The following is a 12,241-nucleotide window of genomic DNA, read 5'->3' on the forward strand; positions in this document are numbered from 1 at the left end:
ACAGGTGCCATTTATGGTCCTTATACACACTCAATACAGTAATATTACGTTGAAGCAGAGTACGTATCACTCCGCGAGGCTCCTCGTAGCTGTAATGCTCCAACAATCCATCAAGCGGTGCGGCCTCGTAGCTGAGCAAAGTCGTACCAAAACATCTTTTGAAAGGTTTCTGAGCGCCGTGTAGCACATAAAATCGGTTCGAGGTCAGTAAGCACAACCAGAATTCATCCATAAGCCGCACTGTCGATTTATGAGAAAATTACAGGATTTTAAGTGCAGAAAATATAGTTTATGGTTTTCCTTTGATCTTAGCAAATATCTACGCCTCTAATTGGGACGATCACAGATTTTTCACTAATGTCTTTGCGCGGCTCCCCAATATGTCATCACACAATATCATCTTTGAGGGAGACCTAAACTGCTCATTATCTGCTATGGACCACAGTTCACACAAAAGTACACTTAGTCCAAACTCAGCATGCGTCATTCAGAGCTTTCTTGATAATTATGGGCTGGCTGATGTATGGAGATTTCATAATCCTGCTTCACATCAATACTCTTTTTTTCTAATGTCCATAAAACATATATTTGTATAGAAAAACGTCTCCCTTTAGTTACAGAATGTGATTATAAGACTCTGGTGATTTCTCCTCTTGTTTTTTCAATGTGTATTCCTGATGCCTGCTCCAACTATCAGCCATGGAGATTCAACTCAGTGTTGTTAGCAGATGAAGAGTTTGTCAGTTACAAAAGGTCTCAAAGACATTTTTTTTCTATCAATCAGACCCCAGAGATGTCATCATCAGTCATTTGGGAATCTCTAAAAGCATCTGAGAGGCCAAATAATTTCATTTTGTGCCAAACAAAGTGCAACACTGAAAGAACATCATCCATAAATATTGAGTAAGAACTGGACTCTCATACAGCGAGACTCAAATGCCTTTAAACATCAGCTTATCCTGCTGATCCAAGTCCAACACTGAGTTTGTAAAAACATGTTTGTCAATCATTTTGTTTGGTTTCTGAGGAAAAAGATTCAATAACTTGCTGCTAATACACAACATTTCATCATATTTCCTCATAACCCTCTTTTGTCTGACCATTTGATCCCATTTGAATTTGCAATAAAGGATCCACAGAGTTTGGTGACAATAATGACAGTAGATGTTTGTGTGAAAGTGCTGGAAGCAAATGAGTGTGTGATGTTCTTTCAGTGTTGCACTTTGTAGACGCTCCCTGAGCACTGGTCTCACAGCCAGCTGCACATAGAGACCAGTGTTGTTAGTCCAGGTCAGAAGATGACTTGTTGGAATGAAAATGAGCTTGTAGTTTGTCTGCTTTAATAATGTGACTGGAAAAAGGTGTTGGACTTCAAATATGTCCATTTCTGTCACACTTTACCTTTAAAAGTGAAGCCATGTGGTTCCTGGAAGGAAAAACACGACTTTTTCAAGTCTTTGTCCTGTTTTTATGAGAAATGTACGACTTTAATGTGAAACATTCAGAGTTTTTTCTCTTGTTGTGTTTGTTTGAAGCTGCTTCCTGTTGGCTTCAGCTGTTTGGAGTTTCCATTTTCTAAACTTCTACATTCTGAACCTTCTTCAGCTCTGAACAGATGATGAAACACTGAATGATTTCAAGCACTTTGTCTAATAAACTTACATCTTTCATTCTTTATACAGATTGAAGAGCTGTGGTTTGTCAGAGATCAGCTGTGATTATCTGGCAGCAGCACTGAAGTCCAACCCCTCCCATCTGAGAGAGCTGGAGCTGAGCTGGAACAACCTGCAGGATCCAGGAGTGAAGCATCTGTGTGGTTTCCTGGAGAGTCCAGGATGTAAACTTGAAACTCTGAGGTCAGTCAGCATGTTTTAGTTGTGCTGAGATGAATATGATGTGAAAGTTGTGCTGACACTAAACTGCAGACATCAGGCTGATATTATACTGATCCACACTGAGGATCTTCATGGTAAAGTCTGTTTTCTTCTTCTCTGGTTTAGTCCATTGACTGCAGCAGAACAATGTTCACATTTCAAACAGTGATACTCAACGTATGGCCCGCGGCCCACACGCGGCCTGCCCACCTTTCCTGATTCAGAGAGAGGGGACCCTGATTAACTGTGTAGCTTCTTCCTCACAGTTCTAAGTATCAGACACAACAATGAATAATCCACAGCTGACTGTCTTTAGCAGGTCAAAGGTCACGGCACACAGCAGACAGTCAGAAATATTCTAACTCTGATCATTTATCAGTTGTGACACTGTGAGACTTGATCAGAGGTGTGATCATCACAGCAGAGGCCTTTGTGTCAAAGTCACTGAGGATCAAACAGAAACACATGAAGCAGATTTTCCTCTTCTGGCTTTTTATAGCAGATAACCTTCAAAATATTCTGCAGTCGATCAAAAACTGAAGCAAACCATGAAGCAACATGTGAACATGAGCTGATGCTGCTGAAGTGAAGCAAAGTTACAGAGGTTTGATTACAGACACAGCTGAGAGTTTGTAATCTGTCATCATTTTAAAAAGTTTCCATGGAACAGCAGAAATGAGGCTTTACTGTCAGAGGCCGACAGCACTGAACACAACAGCAGACTGGTGGCTAATAAACAGTGAATGATGCAGAAACAGATGTTTGAAGCTGTTCTTGGAGTACACTGAGAGAGAGAGAGCTGTGCAGGCAGGAACAGCCAAAGTCAGAGAGAATTCATGAGCATATTTATCAAACGTGAAGCAGAGTTTGGATCTTCTTTTGCTGCTGCTTCACTCAGTTTTGGTTGGAGACAGATGAAACCTGCAGCTTCAGGATCTGTGAGCTGTCCACTTTCAGCCCCGACGGCGTGTCCGTGTACGTGCCGTCGAGTGAACGATCCACGCTCTGTGTTTCCATCTTTGTGTGTTTAGCTGCTCTCATTTACTGTTTTAGCTGTTTGCTGCTTGTTGAAATAGTTTGTGAGCTTTAACCTGAGATTCTGGCAAAATACATTTATATTAAACATCGATTCAGGATTGAATGAATCAACATCGTTTTATTCAAATTAAAACCATTTAAATGGGAACATGAATTTGTTACAGCCGCCTCTAATGCTGGGTAATGTCAGCTGGTCCATGTGCAGCTGGCTGTGAGGCTCAGGGAGCGTCTACAAAGTGCAACACTGAAAGAACATCATCCATAAATATTGAGTAAGAACTGGACTCTCATACAGCGAGACTCAAATGCCTTTAAACATCAGCTTATCCTGCTGATCCAAGTCCAACACTGAGTTTGTAAAAACATGTTTGTCAATCATTTTGTTTGGTTTCTGAGGAAAATGATTCAATAAGTTGCTGCTAATACACAACATTTCATCATATTTCCTCATAACCCTCTTTTGTCTGACCATTTGATCCCATTTGAATTTGCAATAAAGGATCCACAGAGTTTGGTGACAATAATGACAGTAGATGTTTGTGTGAAAGTGCTGGAAGCAAATGAGTGTGTGATGTTCTTTCAGTGTTGCACTTTGTAGACAGTCCCTGAGCACTGGTCTCACAGCCAGCTGCACATAGAGACCAGTGTTGTTAGTCCAGGTCAGAAGATGACTTGTTGGAATGAAAATGAGCTTGTAGTTTGTCTGCTTTAATAATGTGACTGGAAAAAGGTGTTGGACTTCAAATATGTCCATTTCTGTCACACTTCACCTTTAAAAGTGAAGCCATGTGGTTCCTGGAAGGAAAAACACGACTTTTTCAAGTCTTTGTCCTGTTTTTATGAGAAATGTACGACTTTAATGTGAAACATTCAGAGTTTTTTCTCTTGTTGTGTTTGTTTGAAGCTGCTTCCTGTTGGCTTCAGCTGTTTGGAGTTTCCATTTTCTAAACTTCTACATTCTGAACCTTCTTCAGCTCTGAACAGATGATGAAACACTGAATGATTTCAAGCACTTTGTCTAATAAACTTACATCTTTCATTCTTTATACAGATTGAAGAGCTGTGGTTTGTCAGAGATCAGCTGTGATTATCTGGCAGCAGCACTGAAGTCCAACCCCTCCCATCTGAGAGAGCTGGACCTGAGCATCAACAACAAGCTGCAGGATCCAGGAGTGAAGCATCTGTGTGGTTTCCTGGAGAGTCCAGGATGTAAACTTGAAACTCTGAGGTCAGTCAGCATGTTTTAGTTGTGCTGAGATGAATATGATGTGAAAGTTGTGCTGACACTAAACTGCAGACATCAGGCTGATATTATACTGATCCACACTGAGGATCTTCATGGTAAAGTCTGTTTTCTTCTTCTCTGGTTTAGTCCATTGACTGCAGCAGAACAATGTTCACATTTCAAACCTTCAAAGAAGAAGAAAAATCCTCCACTGGAAAATTCACTGTGAAACTCTCAAACTCTTCGTTCCACCTTAAAGTCTGTGTGACACTGAAATCCAAAGCAAAATGTGCGTTTGCTTTACAGACAGCAGTCCAACACAAACATACACACATCATCCAAAACACAGTCCAACATCCAAATCTCCTCCACTGCCAGCATGAATGATGGGAAAGAGAAGGAGGAACACTCTGACATTCAGGCTTAGAATGAGTTTCATCAAGCAGACTGTGAAGATCAAAGCTGCATTAGAAAGCTTACATGAATGAATGAGTGGACAGAAGTGGACAGAGATCATCTGAAGCACTTCAAAGGCTTTAAATCAGCACATTTCTCTTTATTCTTTATCAACTCTGTTAGTTTCTCTCAGTTTTCTGTGGAATGAAGCTAACAGCAGGCTAATAAGATGCTGACCAATAGGTTTCTATTAAAGGTTGTAATTTGTATATGAAAAAGTGCTTTGGCTCAGCAGGGATCAGCTTACAGGTAGAATACAGCTGCTGGATGGGATTAGCATGTCATAGCTATCTACCAAACTGCTAACTGGGGGATTTCAGGCCATCTATGGATCATTTTTGCTAACTGTTTATTCAGCTTAGGCTCACAGGGCTGCAGCCTGTGCCCTAGCTGTCATAGGGCAAGAGGCGTGGTCCACCTGCACAGGTGAGCAGTCCATCACAGGGCCAACAGAGAGAGACAGAGAAGCACTCCCTCACATCCACACCTACAGCCAATGTAGAAGCACCAATGAACCTAAGCAGCATTTCATTGGACTGTGGGAGAACATCCAACCTCCACAGAAAGGCCCAGCTGACCAACAAGCTTCAACCTACAACCTTCTTGCTCTAAGGCACTAGTGCTAACCACTTTTGCCCATTTCAGCCCAAATCCTGCATCTTCCTGTTTCTGACTCCAGGCCAGCTCCACTAACACTTTCTCATCAGACACTGCCACCTAGTGGAGGAAGTCTTAGTTCCATTTGAAGCTTCAGATTACAGTTAGTTCCTTTACAAAGAGGTGGAGGTGGTGGGGCCACAGCACCATCATCACTGAGTGCCATAGGACACTTAACCTTTGTTTCCATATGCTGGGAACTTCCTGTTGTTCCAAGGAGGACTGGAAAATGTGTGAAAATCTCCCAGTCAGTTCCTCACAGCACACTTCAATCATTTCCCTCCCACAGCATCAGGACCAGGGCTTTTTCTCTCTTTGGTCCCACTAAGAGATTTCCACACAAACACCTCATCAGTGGGACTCTCAGAGCTACCAGCCCTTTGCTACAATCACAAAGCTCTTCATTGAAATCAATGATATCAAAGCTGGAATCAAATGAGTCCAAGTCTTCTGCTGATTCAGCATCACATTCATCTTTGCTCCTTGTTCTGCATCCCCACCATGGACTTTATTCCTTTCCAAGCCAGCCTTGAGTGTCCTTTATTCAGCTCATCCTCTGCTTTACTTTTACACCTGATTTTAGCTGCTTTATCTCTCTTTCAACAGGTTTCTGTGCCTCAATCTTTTTCTTCTCTCCCTCATAACAAGACAGCTTCTTCTGCCTGAGAACATGTTGGAGTGATTTACTAATCCAGGGCTGCTTATTGGGGAAAATACTTCCTGTTTCCAAAGTAATCCCCATTTTTCCCAGAAAGAAATGTCAGTAGAAATCGATGATCTACGTGAGAACATGACCCTTTAAAAAGTCCCAGTGGGTGCAGTCAAAGCAGTCCCTCAGTCCCAGTATAGAGTCTTTGGTCCAGACTGGAACAGCTGTGTGCCCAGTTTGAGCTCTCTTCAGTGCTGTGACCTGACAGACCCAGAGGGGCCATCACATCACATTTAGAAGCTCCCCTGATGGAGCCACAACACATGTCCAATACTTAGTCTGTCTTGTTGGACCAACTGGAAGAAATGATTCAAGGACTTAGTCACAGAACAGAGATTCAAATCTCCAAAATCCAACTGGCTGCATCAGGACATATAGTCTGAAACTCTGCACAGTTTCCTGTTTGAAGCTGCTTCCTGTTGGCTTCAGCTGTTTGGAGTTTCCATTTTCTAAACTTCTACATTCTGAACCTTCTTCAGCTCTGAACAGATGATGAAACACTGAATGATTTCAAGCTCTTTGTCTAATAAACTTACATCTTTCATTCTTTATACAGATTGAGTTTCTGTGGTTTGTCAAAGATCAGCTGTGATTATCTGGCAGCAGCACTGAAGTCCAACCCCTCCCATCTGAGATTGCTCAACCTGGACTTTAACAACCTGAAGGATCCAGATGTGAAGCAGCTGTCTGATCTTAAGAAGAGTCCAGACTACAGACTGGAGACTCTGAGGTCAGTAGAGTGATGGAGTGAGTGGGTGGTGCTGTCAGCAGTATTGTACTAAACACAGTCAGTATGAAACAAAGATCCAGTGTTTCCTGTAAAGCTGCAGCTTCTCAGTGAAGCTGTGAGAGGAGAACGGTGACAGGCTTCAGGATTGGACACAAACACTTCCTGTTTCTCACCTTTATGGTCACCATAGTAACGGCTGACACGCTCTGATCAAACACTGTCAACAGCCAATCAGCTCTCTGAACAAAGCAGCACGCAGACCAATGACTGCATTGATTTCCAAGTTTAAAGCAGTGAAGAACACAGTCTGTAGGTGAGGAAGAATTTAGTGAGAGCAGATGTTTGGATGGAATTCCTCCAGTTAACAGCTGGAACCGTCCATCTGGATTGTTGGGCTTGTTGTTGGGGTTCCTACAGAGCTCAGAGTGGACACACCAAGGTTCTTCTAATGAATGAAAGTCCAAACTCAAACTAGGAGGGAAAAACATTTTCAGCAACTTCAATAAAAATCCAAAGATTAGAAAAAGTGAAGCAACAATGAGTCCTAGTACAGTCCCAGCACTGACGTCCCTGCTGCTCTTTATACTGGATGTGCTGCATCACTGACTGACAGCTGATGAAGAGTCTCTGGAAACACTCGTTTATCTCCTCTGCTCTTCCTCCTTCTCTCTGCAGGTGGAGGTTATGATGGTAAACAGGACGGTGTGTGTGCTGAGAGAGGAGCAGCTGTGTCCTGATGATCCAGAGAGGTTGAAGCAGCAGCAGCTTGTGTGTAGAGACGCTCTGACTGGGCCATGTTACTGGGAGGTGGAGAGGAGAGCTTCATCCAGCAGTGACTGACAGAGGAATGAAGTGCAGATGACTGTCAGTGCTGCAGAGTGAACTGCTCTGAGAACAGCTCCACTGTCAGACACAATGTAGAGTCCAGCATCAGCCCTGTGTGTCCCTCTGGATCTGACAGAGGATCATCAGTGTATCTGGACTGCTCTGCTGCTGCTCTGTCCTTCTACAGTCTCTGCACAGTCTCTGTCTCACTCTGGAAAGATTTTACAACTTGTTGTAATTACAGAACGTTAATATAATATTCAAACATGTGATCTTCTCTTTATTTCTGAATCTTTACCAAATAAAGAAAAACCAAACTAACAAACAGAAGCTGTCGTGTCCTTTTTCACCACATCTGTGAATCTTTTCTGTGTTTTTCCTCTTTTCCTCCTTCCTGCAGCTCCATCTTCATCATTCTGTGTCCAGTATATGTGAACACGTCCAAAGCATCTGAGCCTCATGTTACCCGTTTGTGTGAGTTACGCCTGTCGTTGTGTTGTGGTGTATAAATAAGGGGCAGGAGACAGCGCTGGATCTCTGAGTTCTTTACTGTCAATTTCTGCAACATCTGCAATATCTAGAAATGCAAACCTGTGAGCTGTGTGTGTTGTGCGTCTGCTCGGCCACCTCTCCTCCGGCCGTGCTGGAAGCAGCTGTGCGTTTGACAGTTTTATCGACTCGACAATAATCGAACAAATTAAATGTTCAAAAATATCAACTTAAGCACTTCAAAGTCAACAAAAAGCTTCACTGACAAAACAACAGCTCATAAGAACGATACACAAAATAATACAGAAACAAACAAATAAAAGTTATTAACCAGGATCCATGTTTTTGTCACAAACACTGAATCAGCTGATTCACTCTTTATGTTTCTGAGTTTGTTTTGTGATTATAGTTCTGGTTTCTGTTTCTGTGTCTTCACTGTGTCCCACGTCTCCTTACTTTGGACTCTGTGTTATATTTCCTGTTTTACTTTGACAGTCCTGTGTTACTGTTTCCTGTCTCGTGTGTGTAATTGGTCCCAGCTGTGTTTCCCTCCTGCCTCCCGTTCCCTGATTACTAAACTGCGTCCACGCCGCCGGCGCTCCTCTCCACAGCTGGATTCCAGGATTTCAGAGCATCCAGCTGTGGTGAGTGATGGAGACACTTTCTCTGCTCCCTCAGTAATCAGGACAGTTTATTGAACATCAGAGGACATAAAGGACTGTTTTTCACCTGCCCGTTCTGAACCTGGACATTAAAGACTGCTGGCTTCAAGGACATTAATCCCAGTGTCAGCCAGCCAATAACAGCCTGTGTTTTTCAGCTCTTTAGGAGTCAGAAATGAGAAAGACACAGACTGCTAACCGCTCCCTGCAGGAAATAAGCTCCGCCTCTTCCTGTCCTGTATATGAGTGATTCTGACATGAGACACAATGAGTTTCCTGTTTATTGTGACTTAAAGCGAGCAGCAAAGACACTAAACTGTGTGTTTCCAGCTGAAGCTGCTTTTTGTGTTGCTCCCACAATCCTGTCTGAAACAGTCAGTGAGGAAAACTCAGTTTATGCTTCCAAGCTCATTGTGAGAGGGCACATTGTGTTCCTGCAAGTGCTGATTTTGTCTGCATCCCTGAGTTTAGTGAGCTTCCTCCAAGGACTTGTGAAGCCCAGTGTGTTAAGGCTGCATCTCCCAGATGTTTCCACCTTTCCAGCAGAGACGATAAATGTTCCCACAAAGGCTCAAAGACTGTTTGATTTTCTGAGTGTTGGCCTCAAGAGATTGCTCAGTGAGCACCTGAGTGTTTCTGGGACATCGGACACTAACTGGAACTTCAAGTCTGGTTCTGAAGCTGCACATGCAAAGACTGTTTCTGGTTGTAGAGACCTGGCTGTTCCAGGGATTGTAACCTCCCCAGAGGCTGAGCTGCTGACCTCAGCTGACTCTGGAGCCTTGAAGGTAACTAAGTTTGCACCGCTCGGGTGAGCCATCTCAGCTGCAACAGCCTCCACAGAGAGCTCACGCAAGCTTACCCAGCCTGCTGAGGATTTTATGCTGCTGCAGCCCAAAATGGGCTAAAATCGCCCCTGTTAACAAATAACAGCCCAACAGTAACTTTTATGCTTATTGTAGCTGTTAGCTAAAAACACTAATTTAGCTTAGTTTGCCCTGAATTCAGCTTTAACAGACATGATCGACTGTTTCCAGTTAGGGTTGCCAACCGTCCCTTAAAATACGGAATTGTCCCGTATTTAGAAACAAAAGTACACGTCCCGTATTGAGCTAATAAGGGACGCACTTTGTCCCGTAATACAGTGAGACTCAAAAGTAGTCTATAACTTTTAATGGAATTAACACTTTGTTTGAAAACATAATTCCCAGCCCCTCTCCTGCTTTGTGACCAATGAGCTGACAGCACACTTATCGCACACTGTTTGCCCAGCTTTATGCTGGGCAGACACTGTGCGATTTTTTTTTCAGTCACGTTATTCAGCTCCTGCTCAAACTGCACGATTGACTCGCAGGGGTTAGAAGTTGGTAGGTCACGATGCAGGTCTCACACTATACGGCCCGATGCTCTGATGCGACCTGAGTGCTCACACTGTGCCTCCATAAAATGAAGGTTATAGCAGAAAATCTGTCGCTCTCTGTCTTTCACTCACACAGACAAACCACCACCATCAACTTTGCTAAATTGCTAATGAAAAACATTGATCAGGCAGCTGTGATTGAGCAGCATGTAAATCCAACTATTTTCACGGTTGTTGTGGTCGTGATCATTTTGTGAGGCCACATCGAAAAGGCTCGGATGAGCTTTCCAAAGTTCTACAAGTTGTGCCTCCATCGCTTGTGTCCAGATCACACGCTGCACAGCCGTGCTGCTCCGTCTTTTTCACCGACGTTTACGTGTTTGCGCGTGAGCAGTGTGAGCGGCTCACGAGCGATTGATGATCGGGAGCTGCTCGAGGTGTTAATCGCTTCTCGTTACCCCACGTATACTACACGATGCACGACGAAGGCCAAAAAACGGTCCGATCACCAAAACGGTCGCACGACTCAAAAATCGGCTCAAAATGGGCCTAAAACCGCACAGTGTGAGCCCAGCATTAGAGCAGCAATGTTTGTTCCCCTCAGAGAAAGGGAAGAATGGGAAAAGGAAAACACCTGGCTGGAAAAAGTTAATATGGGCATGTGCAGTCAATATCAGCGCTATGTGGCCAGAAGTGTGATAATATAACTTATTTTGTGTAAGAAACAACTGCAAGGATAGATGATTACAACAAATAGATGACTAATACATAAAAGTAATACATAGATGAATAATGATGATGAGTTAAGATGCGTAATCATGGGAACAGGCGGGTTTACAAACAGGAGCAGCTGATTAGCATTAGAAAAGCTGAAATAATACCTCAACTGAAGCCAATTGTACTAAATGCACTAAATGTGCACTGTTAGAAGAATATTTTTCTTTCTATTGTTTTCTATTATTTTAAGTTAAGCAGGACAGAGTTCTTTTAAAGAAAGATTTACTTATATTCTCAAAAGTTAAGCATGACAGGCTTCTGTTTAAGAAAGAGACCTGTTTTACTGTGTTAATGTTGTCATTTTGAGCTAAAGATAAATGGCTAAATGATCATTTGTTTCACATGTGTTCATATCACAAAGAATAGAATAGGATTTAAGTAGAACATATCTACTTAAATCAACTTCAAGTCAAATGGTTAAAAAAAAGAGCTAGAAAATTCACCACACTGGGAAGGGTGAAGACAACTGGGTCGCCTGGCCCTGGCCACGAGGTGTCCCTTATTTATTTTTCAGGAAGTTGGCAACCCTATTTCCAGTAGAATTCCTCGTTGTCATCTTGTTCCCTCTCAGAGCCCCGTATGCTTGCAGAGACCCCTACAGTAGGGAAATGTGCCAAAGAACGTCCAAAACATTGCATTTTAGGTTTATTTATGCCTTACACACAATCCCAACACTTTAGCTAACTTAACAACTTTGGCTAAAGTCTATAGTTAGTCTTACTCGTTTGTACAACATTTCTGGATCGCCACTGTTTGAAATGATATGACATATGACTCTCACTGAAACAGCAAACTTTGTAGAAAACAACACTTCTGATTCTCTATCTAGCTGTTTGGTCACAGCTGTAGATTACATTATAAGTGGTTGTTCACTCTTGTCAATAATTACATTTCTAAATTCTATTTGTGCAGTTACATGTAAACAAAGTCCAATATTGTATCTAAATGATTGTGTTATGGTGGGACAGTTTCCAGTTTTGTTGTATTATTGCACTAGGTATGACTGTGCAAGAGTTATCTTATCTTCCTTGCTTGCACCACACTCTTTGCAGAAATGTTGCACAGCAGCACTGCATCATGTTATTGTGTTGTATAATATACCAGAACTAATACAAAGCAACATCCATGTACACTATAGGTCCATACCAATGTGCCCAAATGGGACCTCCATAAATGGTAAGGGGCGCAAAGGCACTTTAAGACCAGTGGGCACACCATCGGTGCACATCCGCTCGGATGCTTTTTTCTATTCATTTATTTCCCTGTTTATTTATCGATGCACAAAAGCAATTATCTCAGAGACACCATCCTCTTAACAGAGACTCAAATCAGGAACCTGCAGATTATTAGTCAGCAGCTTTAACTTCCTGTCTTTGTCTCACTAAACCTTCCACGTGGAAACTTGAGCTGCCCACTCAAGCACAGTAGGCTTTAACTGG

At 42.6% G+C, this 12,241-nt stretch overlaps 1 protein-coding gene across 1 annotated transcript in view; it reads left to right on the forward strand.

Annotated features, from left to right (window-relative positions):
• LOC309701530 (NACHT, LRR and PYD domains-containing protein 12-like) overlaps positions 1 to 7,840 on the forward strand; it is a 121,404-nt gene extending 113,564 nt beyond the window's left edge. Inside the window, exon 12 of the mRNA XM_082525782.1 lies at positions 7,365 to 7,840. Coding sequence (XP_082381908.1) covers positions 7,365 to 7,377 — 13 coding nt within the window. The 3' untranslated portion in view covers positions 7,378 to 7,840. The remainder of the gene's footprint in view (positions 1 to 7,364) is intronic.
• Positions 7,841 to 12,241: the final 4,401 nt, after the last annotated feature.

The sequence above is a fragment of the Aulonocara stuartgranti genome, assembly GCF_965226115.1.
Source record: "Aulonocara stuartgranti genome assembly, chromosome: 23".
Classification (NCBI taxonomy): Eukaryota; Metazoa; Chordata; class Actinopteri; order Cichliformes; family Cichlidae; genus Aulonocara; species Aulonocara stuartgranti.